The following is a 26,979-nucleotide window of genomic DNA, read 5'->3' as shown; positions in this document are numbered from 1 at the left end:
GCGCCAGGTCCAGCGCACGTGTTGCCGATGCTGGCCATGCCGGTGAGCCGTGCGTGTTAGGGGAGCCCGGCGTGCCGGGGGAAGGCATGGCCGGCAGCTCCAGCCGCGGCTGGAAGGCTCAGCCCGCCCGCCAAGTCCCACAGCCGGCAGCGCCCGCCCGGCTCGGGGGTCGGCGGAGCTGCCGTCGGGTCCCGGGGCCGCGCTCGGCCCAGATGGCGCCGGAGCCCGCGGCCGCTCGTGCGCGCTGCCGGCCGAGCCCGCCGCATTGTCCGCCGCGACCCCCGCCCTGCGGCCCGCCCCGTCCAGCGCCGTCCCTCCCTCCCTCCTCCCGGCCGGCCCTGCCCCTCGCCCCTCTTCTCCCCAAAGGCCAATGGAGACGAGATGCAGAGAGTAGGGCCGGGACGGGCGCGCCGGGGCCGCTCCGTCCGTCCCCAGTCTCCTCCCCTCGCCCGCTGACCGGTGTGTGGAGCGGCCGGCGGGGCATGCCAGCCGCGTCCCGCTGAATGGCGCCGCTCCGCCGCCGGCCGCTGCCGCGGGCGCTGCTGCTGCTGCTGCTCCCGCTGCCAGGTGAGTCCGGCCGGCCCGAGCCCCATTGTCCGGCCCCGCTGCGGCCGCCGCACGTGGCTTTATTTATCCGGCATCGGCGGGACCGGCGGGGAGGGAGCGGGAGCCGGCGGCGGCTCCGCGCTTTGTTCGCGCCGCGACGGGGCGGGGGGGCGTGAGGGGCGCGGGCGGTGCGCGGCCCCTCCGCGCTCTGGTGAGAGGTTTTCGCTAACGATTCCTTGTAAAATCAGCCTTTTTACGACGCGCCCCGCTCCGGCTGCTTTGGCAGGCTTGTAAAATTAGCGAGCGGGCCGGGCGGAGCGGTGGCACCTGTGTGGCCGCCCCGGCGCTGCGCTGCCCGCGGCCCCCGGGCTCACCGCGCCCCCCGCCCGTGCCGTGGCCGTGCCCGGTTCGCTCGCTGTGGAAGGCGCTGGTTCTCCGGCTCCTGGGCTTTTTACAGCCCGGGGGCTCCGCGCCGCGTGGAGTCAGTAGCAAGTTTGCCCGGAGTTGTCCGAGTTGGGAGCGCTCGGAGCGTGTGTGATAGCGATGGCTTCACCTCGTGCTGTGGGGATGACTCGCAGCTCACAGTGCGCTGGGTAACTTGCACCTCTCTGCTTACATGTCTGTCCTTACAGACAAAAACTTTTTTTCCTTTTTTTTTTTTCTTTTTCCTTCTCTCTTAGGAGTGTGGTGCTTTAGTGAACTGTTTTTTGTGAAAGAGCCTCAGGACGTTACTGTGTCAAGGAAGGATCCGGTGGTTTTAGACTGCCAAGCCCGTGGTGAAGCTCCTATAACTATTACATGGCTGAAAAATGGAGGCAAAGTGTCTGAAAACGAACGGATCTACACTTTATCCAATGGCTCGTTGTATATCAGTGAGGTAGAAGGAAAGAAGGGAGAACTGTCTGATGAAGGATTTTACCAATGCTTAGCTCTCAACAAACATGGGGCCATTCTCAGTCAAAAAAGTCATCTCACACTAGCAAGTAAGTCCCAGCTCTTGTGTTTTAACCTGTTCCCGAGTTTGTGGCAGGAATTCTCTGAGCAGCACACAACAACCTATCATTTTGATTGCATACCTGAAAAGTTAAAATGCAGAATTATAGAGTAATTCTAGAGAACCTTTATTTCTTTTTAAATGTGTAAAGATTATGGAAAAAAAGTATGGTGGTCCCTTTTTCAGTCCCTGATGTGGCAGAAGTGGCACAAGCACTTGTGAGACCTCCTGGGCAGTGGTGCCTTGTGTGGGTGGCTTATGTGTGTCACTAGCCTGGGGCAGGTGGTGATGCAGAGTCATGCTGACCCAGTCCTGGGTCTGGTTTCCCAAGTGCTGTTCTAGCAGCCTTACAAGGGTTATCTACAGATCTGATTAAAAAAAAAAAATTCCTTGTTCAGTAGCTTGACTGTTGTGTTGTGCCATCTTGGGGCAGGGTGGAATGATTAATGTAGATGTTTATCTCTGGGAGAGGAAAGAGGGGAAAAGTTTTCTGGGCAACTGTAAGGCCTTGCTTTTCTGACTTGAGTTCAGCCAAGCAGATGTGGGTGCTGTCCCACCTGGTTCCTCTGGAACCTCCCATAAGGGCCTGGTACGTGGTTCCAGTGGGAAGGGAGAGTTGCATTTCTGGAGTGGCTCCCTACTGCTGGGTGAATGGTGAAGGAAATAGTTGTGTCTAAGTGCCTTTATGGCTTTAACAGACTGACCCCGGGTGTTTGTTGCCCTCTATTTTCCTATCATCTTTAAACATTGAGCAAGAGATGTGTGTGAGGGACGGAATGCTGTGCCTTTTTCCATGGCAGAGCAGAGCTTTGCCACTAGACTGCTTCTACAACATGATCTCCCTTTGCTTCCCAAAAGTACATGGGAATGCGCTTTTCAAAGAAAAGTAAATTTTGGCAAAGTAAAGAAAACTTTCATTTCAAAGAAAGTATAACACAGAGAGTACACAGTTTATGTAGTCTTCTCATGTTCCCTCTATAATGGGACTTAACTGATGAACTTAATCTAATAGGAAAAGACTTCCTATGACCTCTTCGACCCTGTTCTTAGTAGCAAGTTGAATAAAACTAGTGCTGGTACCTCACTGGAAAACTGACATTGATTGTAAGTTGCAGCTTTTACTGAATTCAAACTGAAACGAAATCATGAAATTGGTATATTACATTACATTAAAAAACGTGTGAACGTTAACATTTGTTAGTTTCGTTCTGTGTGCTACTGACCTGATTCTAAACACTGTCCACGAGATGCCCCAGGAAGGTGTGAACAGCCTTGTTCAGTGAGCCAGAGCACTGGGTGGTTCAAAACCATCCTGGAAGCAGGTGGCTCCACGTGAGTGCTGAGTTTTCACATGCTGTAAGAATGTGAAACTCTGAAGTCTCAATTGCAAAAACCTGCCTATATATTACTTTTTATCTTGCTCATGTACAGTACTGAGAGACTAAGTGATTTGTGGATACTTTTGATAAAAATTAAGTGTTTGGTGAAAAATCAAGTATTACAATTTTTAACATTTGACCTCACTAAGTTTCAGTGTGTCAGCATGAATAAAAATTAGACAAGAAAACCCTCATAAAGAGGATATCAGGGCTACTTTAAATTGGAGACATTGCAGAATGAGCTCCATGCTTAATATCAGAGAACTTCTGGAATGGTACAGAGCACTAGAGTGGAATAGCTTGGTAATGCAATTATAGTATTTGATTTTATTCAGACAATACTGGACTTCTGTAAATGTTTGTTTCTCACATGTACATTATTTCATCAGAAAGATGGTTTAATTATGCTGATTTTCACCAAGAAAGTCTTGTGAACCAATAGAATGTGTGCTGTGGAGTGAAATTCTTGTTTTGCAGCCCTTTTTTTTCCTCCCTCCCCTACTCTGTAAGACTGTGACAAAAGGTTTCTTTTTCTTGTTTGAATACTTGAAAGGCTTTCTATGGCTGTTGGAGAAAACTGGAAGAGATAGCGGATCCATAATGATCACAGTAGGTGTTGTTGACTTAGTGATTAAGTGGTTAACTAGTGGCCAAACATGGAGTTATCCTATGTAGCAGTCTCTTCTCTTTAGTCATGCACCAATCTCACCCGTTTCAGAATGTCATCTTTACTGTAAAGCTGTGAAATTGGGCAGTAATTTGTATTGTGATAATTTGGAGCCTATAAAACACGTGCAGAATTAGTTTTCTCTCTTTATTTTCATAGTGTTTCTGCTTGCTCTCATGAACTGATTGAGCTTTGCAGACATTTTAAGTGAAATAAATGAAAGTCTTGTGGGGGATTTTGTAGCCTTACAATTTTTCTTTTTAGAAGAAGTTGTCGGGTTGCTGCAAAGGCAAATTACCTTGTGGTCAGGGTACAGAAGGAACTATACATATTAAACAGGTGGAGAATAGGCATTAAATGGGCATTCTTTCTTTGGAGGAAAAAAGCAAATGCTCTCTTCAGTTACTGGTAGCAGCAGGGTGTGAGGATGTTCTTTTACTTTGCCTGGTCAGAGGTTTTGCCAATAAGCTTATCTTTTGCTTCAGAATTGTAATGTTTAGTGTTGCATTTGGAAATCAAAAACTTTAATCTGTCCAAGAGTTTAAGATCTGAACACACAAGGAGATCAGGTCTTGGTTTCTAAAGTTAGAAACTGGAAGCTGAAGGTTGCACTCTTGGCAAGAATTCCATTATTCATGTGCAAATTAAGAATTCACAGGGTTAAAAGGTTAGAAACTGGCCAGGATGAGGTTTACCCTTGTGATAAAGAGCAGATGACCCTCATTCATTGGCCAAAGCTTTCATGTAGCTCCTCTGCAAAGTTAGTGATTGCCATGAATTGTTCTTGAGGAATGCAGAAATTCAAATGTGAGCAGGCCTTTCCTTAAGTGTCACTATGGAGCCTTATCTCCCGAGCACATCAGAGTAGGTCTGCAGGGACAGGGTTCCTCCCCAGAGGCCCCAAGGCTTTGCTTTCCTGTTGTTCATCCATGCACAAAAGAATTTGACTAATTTAGGGCTTTTTTTTTTTTGTGAGATCCCCCTACTTTTTTAAAAGGAAGCTCTGGTGCTGAGGTAGTGCTTAGGTAAAACTAAATATTAGTTTCAGTACATGCTTGTAGTTACTTCCAAAGCTGGCTGATTGATGTGGGGGCAGAGGAGGAGGCCCTGTCTGCTTCTTTGTGAGGGGAAAATGGTAGTGCTTAAGAGCATGACTTACTCAAAATTCGACTTTTGCCACTGCTACTGAGACAGATCTCTTTAAACCGAATATAAAGGGAGTGTAGGCTTCAGAGAAAGTCCTTTTGGTACAACTTCGAATCAGTCAAAAGTAAACAAGCTGAGATTTTTGTTTTCCTGCATTTTAAAATTTTTATTATTCAACCACAGTTAACTAAGATTCTGTCTCAAAATAAAGCTAGACTTCCAATAAAATATTTTTCAGGAGAAATGGAGAAGGTGGATCATGTTCTGAAGCTGGTAACATGGGCATTGTGCAGTGATTGGATAGGTCACTCACTGTTTATGTCCTTTTCACAAAAAGTAGAAATTAAAGTCTTGAGATGGTTGGATATAAACAGCATACCTGGATAACCTTTTCTCCTCTTGTAACTTGGCTGAATTGATTTCAGTGTTTGTGAGTTAGAAGAAGTGTAAGCCTAATCCTTCTTGTACAGGTTTCTGCACTTCACAAGAGTGAGAGGTGATGCCAGCAGGTTTCTGGGAAGATGCTCCTGGAGGGAAGGTGTGTGAGCCCAGTGCACTGCAGCTTGAGGAGTGCTGGGCCCTTTGCACACAGCAGCCTGGGATTGGTGGGAACTTCATAACTTTGCTTACCTGCTGAGGCAGTGATGTGACTTCAGGTCCTGCAATAATTGGCCATATTCATGTTTTTATAGCCTAATAGCATCTTTTGCTCTGCTTTTAAATATTTGCACTGAAGAGTGCATCCAGCTGAGCCTCTTGCTGTGCTGTGGCAATCACGTTTCCTTAGCAGTTCCAGCAGTTTGTTCCCATTTTGGCATTGTGCTGTTCCTTGTGTGGGCACAGCTGCACGTGTAGCTGACTGAACAGGGAACTGCTCTGGGTTAAAATAATAGAATTAAAACAAAAGATGCTGTTTAACCCAGCTGAGTTCCCTGATATGGTTTCTCTTGGAGCCACTCAGTGATTGCAGTGGTGTAACTGAGAGGACTGAATGGAGGCGGAAAGGGTTAGTGGGGACAGGGGAAGGTTAATGAAACTTACACTCATCAAACTGTGGCCTTTGTGAAATGTGTAGGCAAAACTTTTGCCCCTCTGCCACTAAATTTTTAAAAATAATCTACATCTTGCCTTAAAATAACAGGATTAATAGCTGTGGTCTATCAATATAGTTTTTGCTTTCCATGGAATCTGTCATTTCAGGTGTCTTCCAAATGCATACAGGACTCAAAGTTATGTTTAATATTTTAAATAGCAATGGAGAGAGGTACGAATTGTGAGAAAGAAAGGTGGTGTTAGGGGGCAGAAGTGGTTTTGGGCTGAGGTGGAAGTGAAATGGCAGATGGCAGCTGTAGGCAATAGAATTGTATTGAAAGAGAGAAAGTCTTAGTGCTGCGGAACTGGTGTGGTTACAGACAGCTCAGGGAACCTGGTGATCTGGGTTTTGGCAAGTGCTGCCCTACTGCTCTTGCTTTGTTTAGTTGATTGACTATCCTGAGAGGAAGATTTGTTTCTAATCTGAGAGTGCACATGACTGATTATTAGTGCATTTAAATTCCAGTGTTTTTAGGCAGGAGGATGAGGTTCCAATGTCTTAGTCAGCAAAGTCAATTGATAACAATTAAGAAGAGTGAGATTTTTGTTCTTTAACTGAGATATAAGAAAACTGGGAAGTACTATCATGTTAACCCTTTTTATTAGAGTATTTTCCTCTGCAACTCCCCAGGTGTCTTTTGACCTGAGGTCCTGCAGCACCTTGACAGAAGACAATTATCAGCATCCTTTTTAAGACATAACCATTAGTTACTTTTTGTTGTTGGTACCAGGGCATTGCCTCCTTTTTCAGCAATGATTGGCTCCACTTGTAAGAGCTCTTCCACAGGATGAGGAATGGGCTTTTATATTGTTACCAAGATAAAAAAAAATGTATAAAACTTTGCTTAGTGCACATGAACAGTGTTTGTTTCCACTGCCATGTCACTTGAGAGGTGAGCTTTTTATGGGTTTCCTCAACACCTCAATTTCAAATTTGTGTCAAGCCTAATGCCAGACTGAGGCTTTCTATGCCCTTGCTTTTATTCCTAGCTAGTCAGACCAAAGCTGTTAGGGTTTATTTACTAGTTTTTATCAGAGTAACTTTACAACGTATAAAGTTTTTACTAGCTTCTTTTTAAAAAGAATGCTCAGTCTTTTTGGCAGAGCACTCTGTAGCTACTGAACCCTTCACCTAGATGAGAAAGGTTGAAGGAAAACACGGTGCTGTGCTAGATGTTGTTGAGAGCTGTGACCCAAAGCACTCACTCCTCACCTGGTGTGAGTCTGTGTGTGCTGTGTGCACAAACCTGGGGAGATTCCTTTCCTGCTTGCAAAGCAATGCGCGGCAGCAAAAGATGCTGTTCTGTTCCTGCAGTGTGCTGCTCCCCCCCCACTGCTCCCTTTCTTCCCCCTCCCTTTTTCTCTGCATTTCTTGGTGTAGAAATTGTTGAAAGGGCATTCAGTAAGGCCCCCTTTTGTCAGCCAGCTCTGATTATCCTAAAGAAAGGGATCTCACTCTGAGCAGTTGTTTGCCTAGAGACTTGTTGTCACGTCTTCACAATTTAACAGCTGTGGCTATTGATGGTGTGCAGAACAATTTAAGACAATGACAAAAGAGAATCTTGGAGGAAGAATTTAAAAGTTACTAAGCGTTTTCCTACAGAAATATGGTCATGCCCATTGTTTGACAAACTTGTGCTTAGTATTTGTTTGTTTTCCTCAGCATTTTGTATTTTTTCCACACTTTATCTCCAAAACTGTGAATATAATCTTTATTTAGTTTTGCATTTTTTTTGTTTTTGTTTCATCAATAGGCCCAGCTGTTAAATTGGGATTGATTACTTCCAGTCTTTATAACTGGTAATCACCACCTAAGTGAAAAAGTAATCAACAATGTCAAGACTCCACATTTTGTTGAGTAAGTGTGGGTTGTATGGTCAACATTAGTTACTAAGGTCAACCTTTAGGTAGCTTTTAAGCAGCAGCATTTTAAGCAGTGTCTACATTTTAAAGTTGATTGTCTCAGCAATTGAGTTAGAGGTAGAAAAGAAATCGCTCTAGATCATTTGTGTTAGGAGTCCATCTGGCAGCCTTCCAAAACCTGCATCTGTAGTGGAAACAATTTTTGGTTGTATGGATTCAATGGTTACTTTTTAAAGACATAAACAGCAGAATTAGGGAAGAAATGTCTGTGAAATCACCTGAGTATGGACAGTTTGCTTTTGTCTTAGTGTATGGAATTATTGCAAACTCCTCTGGTTTTTTCTATATGTAAAAACTTTGGAGGGAAACGGCCTTCCTAATTTATTAGGGGAAAATATAAATAATCATTACTAGACAGGTTTTTTTTTCTGCTGCTTTTACTTTGTTTCATAACTCAATAATAATTCTATTGGTTTTGTTGGTTTTTTTGACAAAATCAAATTTGGTCTTACGTGAGTGGAAGTTGTTTTTTTTTGTTTTCAACAACATAAACACCATCAAAGACTAAATAAACTAAGTTGCATCTGGATAATACAGTTATCATTTCAAGGCCCTGTTCAAAGTGCTTGTTTCTCAAGTGCTCATCTCTTAGTTCTGGTAAAGGCTTCTGACATATTAGAGCATCTGCAATGTAGGGAAATAGAGTCTTGGTATCATTTTCCCAGAGGCAGACAGTCTGCTCCTGAAGTTAGATTCTTATTATCAAAACCCAACAATGACAGAATGTGTAATCTTTGTACTTCATGGGGTAAAAATTTCAGAGTTCCTGAGTCTTTCTGTGCCAGTATTGCACTAAACAACTTCTAAAACTCCCAGGGTGGTCAGGGTCTCTTCTGATTTTGACTGATGAGAAAACTGTAAATTGTTTGGTAGCTAAGCTTGAGCTAGTTTGGTTCTAGCCTGAGCATTGTAGCAATAGCATTCAGTAAGCAGCTGCTTGTTTACTGGATGTCACAGCAGTAGAATGCAATGTGAGAAATGAAATACTGAAAATGAACTTGTTGTAAAAGACATAGGAATACTGACAGCAAGCTTTACAATCCAAAGCTTTTATCAGGATTTAACCATTTGAGGAGAAGATAGTAGCATGGGCAACAAGACTTATGTGTGAGACTTTTGGAATTGCAGCTTTAGGTGGAGCAAACAGAGTGTTTTAGAAAGAGGAAAAGTCTGTCTTAGCTGCAAGCTGCTCTGAATGGAGGATTGATGACAATCAATCCAATGGTGGATTGATGACAAAACAGCAAAACTTCCCTTGTCCTAGTCCTCTAGCCTCAGAACATGCTAAAATTCTGATTTAGATTTTAATAATAGCAATATTTTACCTTGGCTTAGAAGTGTGTTAGAAATATGCTCTTTAGCTCTGAGGTGCAGTACTTGAATTTTGAAATGATTTGCTGATGAGAGGGGGTTTTAAAAGAAATAGTTACTGAATGACCAGGCATAAGAGGTACTTTATTACAAGTGGCAATAAGAGGTAAGTTATTACAAGCATTAAACGTGTCGTCAGGTGTTCTTTTAATACATAGCTGGGGGGAAAGTTAAAGTAAGTCTTTACAGCTTGTGGTGTGCATCTTGTAAATAGTGATGAATGAATGTTGGAAACTGGAGAGAATTCTGTGAACAGAAGCATCTTTATATTTTCGTATTTGATTTTTAGCGTCTTCAGGTAATAATCCTGATCACGTTGATTGATTACATTATTTGTCCTCATTCCCGTAAACCAGAATTTCTTGTAAAACCTTCATCATTCCTGGGGTTTTCTTGGCTCTACTTTGAGCCATTTCAGGGTAAAGTCCAAACAAGTTAAAAGAAGTTTAGAAAACCAGGTTACATCTCAGCCTTTGCAGCACATGAAGCAGCAATGCTGTCTTCTCCCTCTAAAATCATAACAGTTACAGGATGTCCATATCACCATATTTTACAAAGTGGATTTGTTGGCTCTTTTAAGCTGTATCAAGACAGCTTCAAAGCTTTCTCAGTCTTGAAAGTGTCTTGAAATGCAGAGGAAAACATATCAAATAGCAAAGCTTTTCAGATCAGATTTGCTGATCTGTTCTACCACTGAAAATTTTCTCATCATTTGTGTTCTCTCCCATGTTCCCACTCTTTCTTCTTTCTCATGTCACATGCAGGGTGATTTTTCTGCATTTAGTTAGTTTGTCTTTTTTCCTTTTCTCTTATGAATAGCCATGTATGTGCTACATCATTGCTTTGGATCTGTAAAACTGCTTCTGCTGGCCCTCCTTCCTTATTCCTGTCTGATGCCTGGAAGGAGGTGCTGTTTTCCAGGGGAGCTTATTTTCACAGCTGTGCCAGAGGAGGGAAGTGTCATAAGATACTTTGAGGTCAGTTTTGACCCCAAATTTAGATGAGGTAAAAATGATTCTACAGAAGTATAATATCTTGTCTCAGATGGTCTGCCTGTCACTTAAAATCAGGCAATAATTTTGATTAAGAAAAAGCTGTTTTAATAGCCCTTGCAATAATGTACAGTAAAGCCAGGTCAGTGTTACACAGTATTGTTTTTTGCTTTACAACTTGTTACAACTAGAAGTTTTCAAATAACCCGTTATCTTTTCAAAGAAACTTTGAAATTCAAGTCTTTGAACATGCAGAAGAATTTTAAATGCTTACTCCTGCTTGTACAATCTTGAACATATTAATAAATTGCTTAGATGACTTATCAGCAAATTAACTAGGGTAAATTATTAAATTACCATTTCACCATCCACATCAAGATCTCTAGTAAACCTCTAATAACTGTACCATGTGCCTCAGGCAGAGCTGTGCATTATGTATGTTCTTTGTAATGAGAATTCGTTGACTTTATGAAGCCATTGACAGCCATTTATCATTTTGTTCATTAAACTTGTCTGTGACATCCGGTAAATTGATGTTAACTGGAAATATTCTCTGGCAGTTCTGGCACGACTCTGTCATTTTGCCTGAGGAGAAACTTTGTACCTAGCATGTCCCAAATTACAAGGGTGAAACTTCCTTCCCCCTCCTCCTCTCCTAAGCCTAAGTGAGCATATGACCAGCTCTTTTTTCCCCTCTTGCTTTTAATGCTTATTTATGCAAACACCCCTGCAGCCCACAGTTTGTAAGCAGATTTATCATTGATCTTCAATAGAGGTTGAAAGTGGATCCTGCTTTTATTAGTTCAGCCAGTCTGGGCCAGGAAGGCAGCTCAGTTTTATCCCCAGCATACAAGAAATTAACTGGAATTCTTGGTAGCATTGGTGGGAGTTTTGTGACATTCCCAGCACGTGGCAGTTAGTACTTGTTTTTAATGGTCATAATCTTTACTCAGTGGTGCTTACTGCTGACTAAATGCATTGCTGAAAGCCTTTCTAATAGTGCTTTGTGTGGTTTTTTGAAATTCCTTTGTTTGGAATGATGAACAATATTTCTTTTTTTTTTTTTTTGCTCTTGAGCACCCAGTGTGGAAAAAATGCACACTTTTAGTACCTGCCAGTGTTTGATTCCTGTGGGATAGCTATCTCTGGTAGTGGCAGAGGTACTTAATAGGATATCTGCTCCCCTTCTGGTGCTCCTGTTGTGCTACCTGAATCCAGCTGTATCAGGGATTGTTCAAACAGACATGAGTGCACTAATAAATTGTGCCATAACCGACCAAAACATTTATGAAAGGGTCTAAGATACCATAAAAAAATTGAATATCCAAAAAGTCCATTACATAAAATTTTTGCCTTTTGAGGGAAAGAGTAGAGCAGTTGGCTCTTGAAAATATATTGTGTCTCACTACATAATAGTTCACTGGATTAAATGAATTTATTGATTTCTGCTTCTTTACTGACACACATTTATGAGCAGTTTCTTTGGCACCATGGCCACATGTCAAAGGTCATAACTTTCCTTCACTGTGGAAGAATAAAAGCTTTCAGATGGTGAATCCCTGAAATCTAAACAGGGCTTTATCCTCCCTTCCCCCCTCAATATAATTACTGGTTTAGCTTGGATTTATTTAAGATAAATGCACCATAATAATAAACAAACCTGTACATACTGAAGGAACACCTATATTATCTGTCATAAAATAGCTGCAGGAAACTCTGTACATGAAAGGCAACATATCTAATCTGCAAATAGTTATCAATATGGAGCACATGGTAGTAGATTAGACTCCTTTATGGTCAGAGATTTTATTGAAAATTATCACTTTTTAGAACAGAATAAATATTTTTCATGAAGAATTTTATTAGCTATGGTTTAGAAACAGTATTTCTTTCCTTTTAGAGTTGTGTATACTTTGTACACTAGAGGAGATCCTGGAAGTAGATCCTGCTGAGAGAATGAGCACGTTCAAAATCTGTGCTTTGTATTTAGGTGAATGTTTATAATGTTGATGTTTTCTTTGATGACCTTCATTAGTAGTAAGTAGCCTGTGGGGTTGTTGGTGTGCACTAGATATGAAAGTCCACTCATGATGTAAACATGAAGTTACTGAAAAAAGGAAACTGCAGTGAAACATAAAGTGAAGTTTAATGAGTGCACTAGTTTGTTAGAGGTGAGGTAGGAGTGGTGAGTGGGGCTTTGGGTCTATCTGGGAAGAACTTGTCTTCTCTTTTTGGCAGCTACTGGCTGGTGGATGAGCTCTGACCATCTCAAGAAATAGTAGTGTGAAGGTAACCTCACCAAGGTGTTGATGAGAAATAATTGAAATATTTGTGCTAGGTTTGAATTGTTAGTGTGGTCTGGCTGTGGTCCTCTTAGCAAGGATGTTTCTGAAGGAGCAGCAGAGCCTAGAGTTCTATCAGTGGGGAAAAATACCCCATGGTTTTCTAAGAAGGCATAAAAAAGTCACCCCACTGCCTGCCCTCAGAAAGAATTGTTTGCCAGACTTTATTTTTGCATAGCAGAGATGCAACCTATTGATGCTTATAATCATGTTTCTTAAGAAAAAAAAATCAGTGGTAGACTTTTCTTCTGCTCTAATATTTGTGTGTGTGTACAAATGGTGATCTTGTTCTAAGGGGGCTATTGGAACTCTGATCTTAAATTTACCAAATATTTATATTGTAGAACTGCAGTTGTTAATTTTCTGACATGTTAACTTTTTCAATAGAAATTTGTCATGTCAATATTCATCTCTGTTTTTTACTTTTTCTAATACAGTATATTTCATCAGGACTGTTTATCCTGTTCCCTAGAGCAAATAGAAGATGAAACTCTTTTCTCTGTGGTTTTTTTTTTTTTTTTTTTTTTCACTAGGACAGCATGGAAATGTCTACGTAGGGAACAGAGACATGGAACTTATTGGGGTCTTTGTGTCTGGAAGTAGCTTTTGGTGTTGCTATGACTAGAATTGGTTGTCCTGTCCGTTCTGAGGAAAAATCTCAAACTTTTTTTTTTATTTTGGCATACGTTCACACATCTTTACTCAGCTTGACTAGCCCAGGACAGGAGGTGATGTTTGTGCTGAGCCTGTTGCTCGTGAACACCGAGCTGGGCTTTTCCTCTAAGTAGTCCTGGACAGATGTAGACCTGCTTTTTTCCCTGTTCTGCATTAATGAGGAGCTAAGTGTGATCTAACACTGCCTGGAGAAACCAGCTGGCATGGAGAGCTGGAAACAATGCTCTAATTACGTGGAGAGGAAGTTTGGGAGGGGAAGGGGGTGAGGTGGAGGTGTGAGTGCTCTCATGTGTCTGGAGGTCAGGCAGGGGATCGGTGGGAAGAGGCAGCGCTGAGGAGAATCTGGTGGAGTGAGGGGACCTGGGCCTGGCTCCTCTGCAGCTTGCAGTGGGTACAAGCTCAGAGTGGAAGAGGGATCTGGCAAAGACAGACACAGGAGTGTGTGCCCATCAGAGCAGCTGATCTTTCAGGACATCGAATGTGGCCCCAGGAGTCCTGGACTTCCCTTGGGAGCTTCAGAGAAAAACAAGGAATAATCTCCCAGTGATGCCTTGTGATGCCTGAGGCATCACTGCTCTGGGGATCTTTAGAGCATTAGAAATGCATTTCTGCTCCAGCCAGAAGCTTCTGCAATATGTGACACACACAAATCCACTTGTCCCAGCTTTCCATGGGAAGTTTTTGATTGCATATTTCTTATGGCCTCAGTATTTGATACCAGGTTCTGAGGTCTGGTCACTTGGAGCTGCAGCAAGTTGGGGGAGCTGTCCATGACTGCAACACATGGAGTGCTGTGAAGGATCAGTGTTGTGTCTTGGATGTCGAAATTTAGTGAATATTACATGTTTGTCCATACCCAACAGTAAAATTCAAATAATAATAGAACACAATCTCAAGGTGTTGTGAAAGTGGATGCAGTAACATTTGTGAAGAACCATAGTGCAGAGCCCTGCAGGGAAGGCCAGAAGGAAGCTGCTAACTCTGGTGAGGGCAGTGTTTAACACAGTGTAATAAACAAGGAATGAGGCCACACACTGAACAGAGAGGAGAAAACAAAATATTGAATAGATGCTCAGTATGTGAGCACCATTCATTTGGTGCTGTGAATAGTGGGGAAGTGTGATTGTGCACTTGTATTGTTTCCTAAAGCACGTACATAAACAGAGCAAATCAATTACATAAACAGAGTATTTTTTTCAGTTTCCCAACTTCTGAGCATTTGGAAAATTTTCGTCATGTGTGTATACACACATGTAAGAGAAATATTCAATGTGTGTGTGGGATAGTTCAGGGATTAGCTTAATTTATCTAATGATGTATGTAATTTAAAAAAAGGAAATAAATATGCTTGAAAGTATTAGAGCTTTATATGGGAATACATATATTGGAAATACAGCCCTGCAGTCATGACTAGAGAAAAGCTCTAATACTTATTTGTTGGTTTTTTTTTTTCTTATTTTGTTGCTTCTCCTGATACATTTATGTAAAGAATCTCAAAGCAGCAGAGTATTCCAGACCTCTTGCCTTTGATGCGACTTGTACATCTAGATCCTCTTTGGGTGCTGGGACCTTCTTTCTCTGAGGATGTTTTTCACAGGCCTGTTCAGATGCTGGAGTTATGGGGAAGTTTAAAGCATTATTTTTATTTATTTTAATTGTTCCTTTCCTCACTCCTTAGTTGCTGCTGTGTTCACCATTGTCTTCCGTTTATCTAAATAATGGTTGCCTGGCCTTTCACAAACTTGTGATGGGGAAAGATGGTGACCACCTGAAACAATAATATCTGTGGCAGAATAGCCTGAGAACTTTAAATAACCAAAGGGGACCGTTTCCAAGGCAGCTAAATGACCTTTGGATCCCAGGAGCAGACTATTCATAGAGGCAGAGCCTTTGTCCTGCTTTGACCAGTGGTCAGTGAACTCTGGCAGGCCCCTCGGCTCACCATCTTGGCCCTAGCCTAGCAGCTGGTGATTGATTCATTTAACTGTCCAGATTCACATTCTTCTGTCAAGGACTTGTCAAGGAAGAAAAAGGTTCTATGGAGGGCTATTCATTTTACTAAAAGGAAGGGGATGCATTATATGATTGAGTGGATTACTTTTGGGTCAGAAGAGTTCCTGCATTGCTCTGTTTTAATTCGGCCTTCAATCTAAGAGAGATTTAGTTTATCAGTGTAGTGTGGAACTTGTGTAGAGGGACAGATAATTTCAATTCCATCAGTGCAATATGGTTGTTTTGTTTTGTTTTGTTTGTTGTTGTTTCCCCCTGTCCTTTTTGTGATTTGTCCACACCACTGCATTTCTACCAAAAGAATCCATAGATTTTTGTGATTGGTTGATAGGACAGAGTTAAGAATATTAATTACTAATAATCTCACTCTTAGATTTAATGTATGTGTTATATGAGTATTAATGTTCCTAACTGTCCCTCATGTATGGTTTTGAGCAATCCAGAAAAGTGTCAAGTAAGTAAAAGGTCAGTGTGTTACCTCTGTTTTGGATGAAGAGAAAAATGAGAACAAAATAAATTCAACAGGATCAAATTAATAAATTACTTTCCTCAAGACAACACAAATGATGGTAAAGCTGAGGGTAGAACCTTGTATTTTCTATCTAGTACCTGTTTTCACCTGAAATAATCATTTGTTGTAAAAACTCAGCATTTTCTAAATTTTCAGGAGAGCTGTTTCCCTCTGCTGTTTTAGAATACCCTTTTTTGTAAAACTAGAAAGGTGTTTCCATGCATTATGAGACTTGAATTGTGTTCAGTTTTCAGTTCTACAACTAATGCATCCAAAAAACCAACTTTGAGTTGTGCTAGGGAGGTGTGTTTCAGCTTCAGTGTGTGTTGCCAGCTCCTCTTTCCATGTGCCCTCCAGCTGGGCTGTGTTTCCTTAGCATTAGGATTTCCTTGCTGCTCCTCTTCATGAAGTACTGAGCAAAGCACGTCGTTGCTTGGCTCCTTCCACTGGAAATAACAGGCATTAGAGAGCAGATCCTGCCAGTTAACCTCCTGCCTCCCTTTGAATGAGCACCATGAGCTGCAGCAGATGAAATACGACCTTCAAGTTTCTTTTCCCCCTCTCATAAGCTATGTATTGTTTTGATTTGGCTTATTGAACGTATTATGAGGGATTTCTGATTGGCTCCAGGCCAAGGTATTTTACTTCTGCTGATGGAAGTACAAGTGCATAATTTAGAAGAAAATATAGTGAAGATTGATCTGTTGTTTCCTTTTGTCTCCCTCTTTTTTTGGGGAAAAGGAGCAATTTTGTATTTGTCAAGATAAATGAACGACTTAACTACCTTAAGAGCACAGGGAAAGGTGGAAATCTGAGATAATCTAACCTTGCTAACATTTCTCTGTTATACACCTCTACGTATGTGCCAGAAATCTGGGATGAGTAAAACACCTGTTGAATAGGCAGCCTTTTTTATGGAGGCCTAGTGCTATTCCTCTCCTGCCAGCAGCTGCATTTCCAGGGAGCAGCCCCTTGCTTGGGACTGCTTGTTCCAGGCTGGAGTGGGATGTCTGAGATGGGGATACCAGCTTCTCTGGGCTCCTGATAACACTTAGTGCTGCCCTGGTGCCTTTGATTCACAGCCTTGAGTTGGAGACAAACAATGAGCTGTTAAAAATCATGGAAAGGAAAAATGGGTTGTCATTGTGTATTGGAAAATATAAGTAATCTAATAACTAGTTGTATCACCTACCTAGTAGAACATGGCTGTTTGGTTGTGCTATGAGTGGGCAAACTGGAAATCCAAGAGTCCAACAATTGTGTCCCACCCAAGCAGTCAATAGTCATAGCAAGGTGACTTCCTCTAAAGACACTGAAGGCAAAATAATTTTTTTCTGGAAGCTGCACTTCTGGTTTGTTCCATGTGAAAATTGCAAGAGTTGTAAACACTTCCCCCTCCCGTACCTCTAGAATTTTTCAGGTAAACATCTAATCTGAAGATTTAACTAGCTTCAATAAATAGGCAGTGTCTTTTGTTGCCTTTTTTTTGTGTGTGTGTGTGTGACCTTTGTTTCTGATTTTCTCCCTGCTGCTCTCAAAGTTTAAGATATTCAGATTTTAACTGTTAGCTGCTACTCTCTGCTGAAAGACTGTTCCTGGGTGAGATCTCTGGGCTGTGTAATGCAGTAGTGGGCATTTGGTGACAGGGAAATGAGCTGCAGGCATTTGGCCCTTGAGAGTGGAGGCATTTCTTCTTTCCTTTCCCCGTGGGAATGAGGAAATGTTGACATTTGGAGAGGGGGCTGAAGGGCTTGAATTCTCAACACCCCTGCTCAGCGTTTTGCATTGAAATGGTCTTTCATCCTGGGATGCTGATTCTGAAACACTGCAAGCAAAAAATGGAGAGTGCTCCTATCTCTCAGGAATAGCATTTCTGACAGTCTGGAGACTTAACAGGACCAGCAGATCAACTTACACTCATTCATATGGGGATGGTGTCAGTTTGCCACTGTATGAAATGGAGCCCCTTCCTCTGCCTTCCCCAGATGTGAGCGAGGGCGCAGGGTGGGTGGTGCAGCACAGGAATGTGTGGGGCCCCACTCCTGGCCTGGGATGTGCTCTCTGGTGCTTCCTCTGATTGATGAGCTAGGCACAGTGAGGTGAAGAGTGGCTTTTGCATTCTGCTTGGGGTCTAGTTTTATTTTAGCCAGGAATAGCATTTATTTATTTATAGAGATACAAAACAAATCAATAGAGGTCTTACCCTTCTGCTGGCGTCTGCAGTGAAATTCATTGGTCAGAATGGGGCAGATTTATGCTTCCAGTGCTGCAGACTTTTGGTGCAAAGTGCTGAAATTGTCTTTTCTGTGTTGCACTGAGAGATTATTAAATTTTAGTTTGAGGAACTTTAGAATCATAGCAGTTGATCTTTAAATCTTTCATGTTCTATTCTGATTTGTGTGGGTTTATTTTGGTTTTGTTGGTTTTGTGGAGTTTTTTTGGTCTTTCTTTTTGGATGCCAGATTAGGTTAGTTGTGAAGGGACATGTCTTTTGTTGCAAAATCCTGCTTGTGTTCTGATCCTTGTCTTCATGTTGTAAAGTGCAAAACTGTGCTGGATGTTCCCCATGCAACAGTTGGGCTATTAAGCAGAACTAATTCTTCACAGAATGGCAGCAACTCCAAAGAAAGGCATCTGTGGGATTAAGCATAGATACTAGAAGGCAATCACTGGGCAAACTGCTGAAGGAAATCAGTCCTTGCAAGGGAGAAAGTGGTGTGTTCTTTCTCCTGAATGCATGCAGCCACACAAGTAGAATAGCTTTGAAGCTGGTTAATGTGGCTTACTGTGTGCCTTTTCTCTCCTATTTCCTATGCTTCTTGTCTGCAGAAGAGCAGAAGGGAATTCCTTGATAAGTGCATTAGCATTTATTGTGCCTTCTGGGGCCACACACTGTTGCCTGGATGATAGATAGACTGAGAAGGGAAAACCGCAGCTGGGATGCCTTCAGAAGTGAAAAGATCAAATCTCTCTTGCTTGTTTATATGGTTTGGTAAGGAATGTCAGTCACACCATCAATAAACTGTTGAATATATAGAGCCACATTTTTCAAAGCCTCAAGCTTTTAATTCCTTTAAAACAGTGCTAGTGATAACTCCTGAGGTGATATGTTTGTCTGCTTTTGTTGGGAGGGGTGGTAGTGGTACAGTTTTTGCTTCCTATTAAGTGATTCAGGTGTAGTAAGGCAATGTGTGTACTCATGAGAACACTTGCATGTAGCTGCAACAGTGGTGGCATTTTTGCAATATTGGCAGCTGCTTCTAACAAGGTAAAATAGCAGGACCTGGGTGTGTTACCCTGCACTTTCTTCCCTCACAGGCTGAGAATTGTGATGCATGCCCTTGCATTGCAATATTGGATTCTCATCTCAGTGTGGCTCTTAGATCAGCTGATGGGCAGGAGAGCAAACTGTAAAATAAGGGATTCACTGGCAGGTACTGTGTCAGTGAGGAGCCTCCTGTTATTTCCTCTGGCACGTTGCTGCTGCCCAGGATCCCATTTATTGGCACAATTATGTTAATATGGCATGGATAACAAGCTCTGTGGCTGTTCCAGTGGTTTGAAGTGAGGAGGGAACAATACATTTTAATAGTCACCTTGTCAAATTGTACTTTTCTGTTCCTGCATGTGTGTTTCTGCATTGAAGAGACCTTTTTGATGAGTGATTATCCACTTCTGAGGAGCCAGTTTTCTTCAACTGTTCTGAGATTTTTTTCCATAACATATAGAGTGGACATGCTAATTATGAACTCTTTCTGTTGCTAAGGTTAACACTTTCCAAAATTTAGTGTTGTCTGTTTAGCAAAAGAAAAGGGTATCTTTCCTAGAGTACAATATATCCTGAATAGAAATTATTGTGTTTATCCTTGAAAAAATTGATCAGCATCAGAAAAATCCCTGACATATTGTGATGCTGTTGAGGTATTTGTTCTCAACTTTTCAAGGTTTTCCTCCTTTCACGTGAACTATCTTTAAGATGCATCCACTTGAGACCTCTTCTCTTGACTTTCTGCCCTGGAACTGATCAGAAACTTGCTCACAAAACTTCTGTTCTGTATGTGGATATCATGAAACCAGGGTAGTGGAGAAGAAAATATATTTTCCTACTTTCTGAGGATACTGTAAGGATGAAGGAATAAGGATACAGTGGAGCAAAGAAAGGACAAATGAGCACCTTTCCCTAAAAACTTGGCCCAGAATAGCCTGACTTCCAGGATTTCAGGAAGAGAAAATTCTACATATGAAACTTCAGACTGGTCCTAACTTTGAGAAGCTGCTGGTGAAAACTGCCTGTGTGTGGCCATAAGCACATTTATAGAATCTAGTCCCAGCCCAAATGATGGAGAGCTGAATGATCTTTAGTGGACAAATTCAGACTTGGTTATTCCTGTACAGGGATTTTTAAAATGATCATTTGTCAGCCACTGAATTAGGATCTTTAAAGAAAGGAGCAGGGGGACCTGAAAGTGTTAGAGGAAACAAATGAGATTGCAGCTGACATCTCCAAGGGAACTTTTGTTCGAGGGTGCTCAGGCTGTTGACCTCTTTGCTTCTCCATTTCATTGCCTTTAGATTATAGCATTCTTCAGTACCAGAAGAGTAGTGGGTAGTTTGTGAATGGGCAGTTTTAAAATTTTTGGTTTTTTAACCAGAGACACTGGACATTGCTGTACAGAGACTTTAATGCACAAAGAAACAGTTTTGCTTTGTATTTTATGAGTTTTGTGTATGGGGCTCATGATTTCTTTTCTCCCTTGTCAGAGATTGGAGAGTAATTCCTGGTGATCTGCATCTCAGTTTGGAATTCATTGACTCTAAACACTGCACTTAGATATATCTGTGCAAGTTGGCAAGAATATGAGAGAGGAATGGAAAAATTACAACATACCTTTGTTTATTACCTCTTCCATTGCTTTCTTTGTTGCATTTCTCTCTCATTGCTTAGTTTAGTGTGGAAGTATGTGGTAGGCTTGGAGTGTTTTTACAAGAAAGTGACCATAAGTTTTAGCAGAGCAGTTTCCCAAATTGTCAGGCACTATGTTGGAGGCAAACTGCAGTAAGCTGTGCAAAGGGGTTCAGGCTTCAGCTGAGCAGTCAGGGCCTTGGAGAAGATTTGTCCAGAGCTGAAGTAATGAATGGAGAATAGCAGAAAGGGCAGATGGCCCAAATCCTCACTCATCACCTCATCCTGGGATCTTCTTGGTATTTATCAGTGAAAGCTTTCTTTAATTACCCCTATGTGCAGAGCATTTTGTGGTCCCTCCAAAACTCAGAATGTGATTTTGAAAGGGTTTTTCAGGCTAATGCCTCAGAAAAATTTGCTTCTTAGATACAACAGTACTGTTCTGTGAACTGAAACGTGAGTAGCACATGGTGTGAAGGATCAGTTTTGTCTAAAGGGAATGTCAGTTTTTGGAATGTCAATTTTCAGAATGTCAGTTTTCATGGCCAAACCTGGCTCATATTCTGTGCTTGTGTCTTTCATGCTGTAGAAATGAGGTTTCTAATCTTGTTAACTTTTTGCAATATTTGGAAAAAACAAATTAAAAGAAAAATTAAAATTGTTATTGTTTAGGTTTGTGTTTTCAGGAACCCAAGTTATAGTGCTAAGCTAGCAGCTCATAAAAATGCAACTCGTAATTTCCCACTCTGCCGTGTTTTCCGGAGCATCAGAATGATTGCTGTAGGATGTCATTGTGTTCTGTACAAGCTGTATTCTCATCCAACTTCCCTAAAATGTTAAAATGCCTGCTGGGAGATTCTAAATGGCAAATGGTTAAAGCAGTTGTGGGATAGAGAGATTATTAGGTTTCCCATATCAATTATTGATAGTGTCAAATCAATGTGGCAGTTTCAGTCTCATTTAACCTCCCTGTTATTTAATTGTAAGGTAATAGTTTGAGTCTGGACTCCTTTTTCAATGCAATTCTGAACCATCATCCTTAAAATTGCTGCTACATTGTTCATACTAAAGGGAAGGACTTTCTTCCTCAGATTTGGTATCGGTAATCAATCTGTTTCTTGATTTGGTCTCTCTCTTATTTTCCTTTCTTCCTTCAAAGATTTCTCTTCTGTTACATAATATCTGATTTGGGCGTCATTTCCCCCACACTTTTAGTGTAACCTCTAGATTTCACAGGAAAGTTATTTTCTTTTTCATAGTGAGAGATTACATGTCACAATTGTGGCAAACCAATGTGTTTCTGTCATGTTGCCTTAGGTCTGTCTGTCCTGCCTTCTTTCTAAGAGTGGGTTTGTAGTAAGCAGCTTCAAAGAACAAAGGAAAGGCAGGAATTAAAGCTAGAATAGGAAGCTGGGAAACAAACCAGCAAGGTAAAATGAATGCCCTTTAGCAGGATGACCACATTTCCAGGCAGTTTGTGTGCATACTGATCTGAAGTCATGTCTGACCGTTTAGTGTTAGTACCTCATTAAAACCCAGGGATTAATAGCAGCAATCTCCTTGTTGCACATTAAAAGGATTTAGTTTAATTTGGGATTAGAGGGTACAAGGTGCCATTCTAGCAAAGCTTTTCCCAAGATATCAGTGAGATGAAGTGAGATAGCTTAAAGACTCTGGTTTTCCAGCTATTGCAGTTATGCTGCACACACACACACACACGTATGGATTTTAAAACTGTGGTGAACTGGTTCACTAATCCTTTAAAATGTATGCTGCCTTTGGAAGTGAAATTGTCTGGAAAAGCTTGTTTGAAGGGTAAGGAAAGGCAGTTGGAGTTGAAAAGGCACTGAAGGTGTGGTGGGGCCTGGGTTACTTTAAGGACATTAAAATCTGTGGGTCCTGGTGTTGGAGATTGCATCTGGAATCAAGACTTCCCTGTGCTTTAGAGAAGGATAAGGTACAGTATTCTGCTCTCCTCCCCTGCAGCTGCACAGGGCTTGGAACAGGATGGGTCATTATTCTCCTCCCCTTTTCCCTTCTACAGGTGTTTCTCAGCATGCAAGTGAGAGAAAACCATCCTGAGAGCCTTAAGTTACAGCTGAGAAGAGGCCTGTGAACACTGTGGTCCCCTCCCTGGTTTTAGATTTTTGGGAGAAGGAGAGAGCAGTTGTGTAGTTGTTTTATTGCTATCAGTTGCTTTTTGTTAGACTAGCACAACTCATTAACATAACAATGTGTGATAGCATTTACTGCCAGGGATTATTAATGCAGAGAAAGAAAAATACAGTTTGAAAATTCTCGTGTAATAAGTTAAGCACCTGATATAGCATTCTTCAGAAATTTCATTGAGTTCTTAACATGTGGGCAGTGATGTCAGCAGCCTGTATGATTTATCTAATTATTTATTTATTTAATGCCACCTCTGATTATTTTTTTTTAAAGCAACTAATTTTGTTCTAATTAAGTTTAAGTACTAGGCTTTCAGCATGATTTGATTATTAATTAAAACTATGTGTATTAAACCAAAGTTTTAGCCAATAGTAGCACAAAACCATGCAATTTCAGAATATCTCTCTGCAACGCAAGTTTGTAGAAAAAGTGTGTTTTAGTTAAGCTTATTTTTCCAACCATCCTGGCAGAAATCAAAAATAACAGCTGACTTTAGTGAAAAAGCCACACTTTGCATTTTATCAGAAGAGTTAAATCTCTGGTAATTTATAAGAATGCCATTACCAGTATGTTGTTTGAATTACAGTGTTTTATAACAGTCAGAATGAACTGACACTTTCCCTTTGTGCCTGAAAGGGCCAAATGTGTTCTGGATGGTATCACTTCCCCTTACAGATGGAGCTCAGTTCCATCCCAGCTCGGTTGTTTGCCTTAAATAGTGGCCATTAGAGGGGGGAGATGTGCAGACAATAGTGAGATAAAGTCTTTGCAGATGCATTTGCCTCCCTTGTTTGCCTGTTCCGTGCCAGTACATTTCCATTCAGCAGCCTCACCTGAACTTCCCATGCTGGAGCTGAAACCTCTTCTTGCTTTTTCTGGTCTTGCAGATATACAAAGAAGTATTAGGGAAAACAGGGAGCAGTGACTCTCATTAATCAGTAAGACTATCACTTCTCTCCTGAGATGCCTTTCCCAGACCTAATCAGATCCCAGATCTTTCAATCTTTCCTTACAGGTCACCTTCTTTTTCTCCTGAAATCTTATTTTTATGCCTCACATTTTAAAAATAGTAATTCTAGGTAAAACAACACTTGATTAAAGTTTCAGAGGGTGAGTGTAAGAAATCACTCTGCTTGTGGTAGCACATGCAGGATGCCCTTTCACAGTAATCCCTTTTCAGTTACAGTTGTGAAAATCTTTACCCATATTGCTGTGTTTGTGTGACATTCACCTCTGAACTGTATGTAATAAGTAGAACTTGGACTACAAAAAACTTAATTTTTGCTAGCATCTCTTGGGAAACTCAGGGAAGATTCACCCATTGTATCACTTGATGACAGCCCCAGCTCTGTGTACTCCACATGCTTGTTCAGAAATGAGAAGGGCTGTGTGTCTGCAGTCTTGCCAAGTGTCTGCATCTGTCAATATATACTCAAATTAAGTTTATTTCAAATCTAGATCCAGACCAAAGTGTGCCATTTGAGCAGCAAATCATTGGAAATGTGTGTCTATATAGCCAAGAGGCATGGCAGAATGCCTTTCATAATCTCTTCTAAGCCTTATTCCTAGAGAGTCTCATTCCAGAGAAACTGCAAAACTTCAAGAAAATATGTGCAAATTTGCTTTGGTGTTACATTACAATACACATGTGTATGCTTCTCTTTAACATACAAGTTTATTTTTCTCAAATGAAATCTTTTCACCGGAGAGTTAAAAAAAATGGGAAGATTCTTGGTTTCACTTCAAGGGTTAGGGCTACTGTGAAATTCTCAATAGCATTAACAGATGCCTTGTATAAATGGCATTATGAACTTTTGTCCTTTCCACCTGAGCAGTTCATCTCTGTGAGTGGCCATTATCTCTTGAGAAACACTAAAGCCTCACCATCAGGTACAGTTTCTCAATATTTAGTGCATTCTGGTTACTTGAAAACTGCTGCTGTTTCAGTTCTGGGTTTATCTTTCATTCTTTCAGGTTTTTTATTTCACAGTTGCAGTCCAGTCTTGGGCTAGAGTCAGCTGTGATGAAACAATAATCAACATGTTGGTTGTTGGAATTTCTTTTGCCTCTTAGGAAAGCTCATTCAGAAAATGAGTTCATAATGGCATGAAGTGTGCAAGCAGAAAGTGCAGTGTGTGAGGGAACAGGTCCCTGGATTGGTGTTGCAGCAAGCTTCAGGACTTCATTTCAGGAGGAATGAAGTGGGTGTGTGTTGGGCTTCTTTTTTGCTGGTTTGCTTGGTCTTTTTCTTTCCACAATTAAAGTCGGTGAATGACTGCTGCTGCATACAAACAAACAAAAGGTGTGAGGCATGAGCTTCTTAAGTTTGACATCTTCATACCTTAATAGTTAAATCTGTAAACCTGCCTAGGTACATAGAGAGTTTTTACATGATGCAGAATAGTCCATCCTGCATCCATCCAGGATCCTCAGTCCATGTGCATCAGGAGCAGTTCTCCAATACTTCATCATTTGGATTATGAACCCGTGGATATTTGCCTCAATGGTAAATGAAGGAACTCATACCTGAACTGGAGTCTGATTTCTCTCTGCATAGATAGCATTGGTGACATAAATCACACAGTTCTGCCCAGTAAAGATCTTCATTCTCAGAAGTCACTGTGCAAACACATGCACCTATCACATAAATTTCAGGAATTTATACAAGTAAATACAGTTTTCAGTTATTGTCTTCTGCTTCTGTTTGATACCTTGCAAGTTAATAAGAGTGAGAGCATCAGCTTCCCAGAGTAGCATTAATCATTTTCTTTTGGCTATAAATCTGGGAACAAAATGATTAAATAGACTGGAGAAGTGGAGGGGGAAACTCAAATAAAAAGGCACTTACATTTATTGCATTGCAGGCTTGTTTTTGGGAGCAGGGTATGTCTCTTGAGACTTTGTTTCTTATCCATTTTATAGAGCTCTGGCCTCTTAACAGTGCTGTTTTAATGACTTGTTCTTGGGTTGTGAGCTGGAATCAGTGTTTGCCAGGAAAACAAGCCTGTTACAAAGAGGTCAGATTTCACGAGACAGCAATAGACTTGTAAAAACAGATTTTACTGGAACAAATAAAGTCAGAATCGAGAAGAAACCCGAGATGTACGTAAAGCAAGATACAGAGGGAGCAAGTATTGAGCTAAACTGGTAAACAATGTATGAACTTAGATAAGAGGTAAGCGAGGATTTTGTTGCTAAAATCTCCATTTAGTAGCATTAATAAGGTTTTTTAAAGATTTTGTGCAGTTCTTCATAGTTGTGACTTTTGCTGTCTTTAAAGATTAATTTTCAGGGGAAAGACATTGTTCCTGCTCAGGTGGAAAAATGTTCTTTGCATATCAGGTTCAATTAGCAACTTTCACTGCACTTTATCTGTACACTGTAGAACCTGCTCCTGCCTGCTATTGTGATGGCATTTTGTGGTCTGTGAAATACTAATTGTCCTCAGTTTGCTTTGTAATTCTGCAGGGTGTCACTTCTGTCTTTAATCTACAGCTGTAATGTACCGAGTGCATGGAAGTAAATCATTATTTTTATATACATAAATGAAATTGTGTTTCATTTGTCTCACTGTGTCTCTAAGTAACTGTACCAATATAAGAAAATTTTAGGTAATTTATTGTTCCAATGGAGATGAAACTTTTAAAGCTGTGAAAGAGCTTTGCTTCAGTAAAGCCTGTATGATTACCTTTCTGCTTTGTTGCAGTGATCCTTTTTAATGCCACTGGCTGTGGTGCAGCTGTGCTGCACAATGGTTTTGAAACACACATTGCATTGGTTTGGATTGTTCATATAATTTATGCCTTTATTACATTCCTAGAGATTCTGTTTTGAAATGTTACCAGACTTGGCTAATTTGCTGCATCGTAATTTCAGTAAAAAAATTAAGAATGCAAAGCATTTTATTTTCTGTTAAGAAAATCTGTTGAGAAGGGCACTAGGGAAATGTTATTCTGAATCCAGGTGAACACGCATTTGTGTAGGGAGAAATTAGAACCAAGAAGACGAGAAGAAAGTAACACAAGCTTGGATTCCTTTTCCATTAATAACCAAGTAAAATAGATAAATTGTTTAAACACAAAACTTGAATATTAAGATCTTGAATATTAATATCTATTGCAACCATATTTCTGTATCATTTATACAGAAGTAGAAATTTAATTGGAACCTGATTTTTTAAAAAACAGAAGAAGTACCATTGGGTTTACAGAGATTGTTCCCTCTGCAGTTACAGGGGGTGGAAATGTGTGACATTATTT

General features: G+C 41.0%; 1 protein-coding gene across 1 annotated transcript in view; it reads left to right on the top strand.

Moving 5' to 3' along the window:
* The first annotated feature begins 482 nt into the window (after positions 1-482).
* Positions 483-26,979, top strand: part of PRTG (protogenin) — a 78,184-nt gene continuing 51,687 nt past the window's right edge. The window contains 2 exon segments of the mRNA XM_074549388.1: positions 483-567; positions 1,227-1,529. Of these exon segments, the coding sequence (XP_074405489.1) occupies positions 483-567; positions 1,227-1,529 (388 nt within the window).

This window comes from Zonotrichia albicollis, chromosome 11, assembly GCF_047830755.1.
Source record: "Zonotrichia albicollis isolate bZonAlb1 chromosome 11, bZonAlb1.hap1, whole genome shotgun sequence".
NCBI classification, from domain to species: Eukaryota; Metazoa; Chordata; class Aves; order Passeriformes; family Passerellidae; genus Zonotrichia; species Zonotrichia albicollis.
The sequence above is the reverse complement of the archived record's forward strand: the minus strand, read 5'-3'. Positions and strand labels throughout refer to the sequence as shown.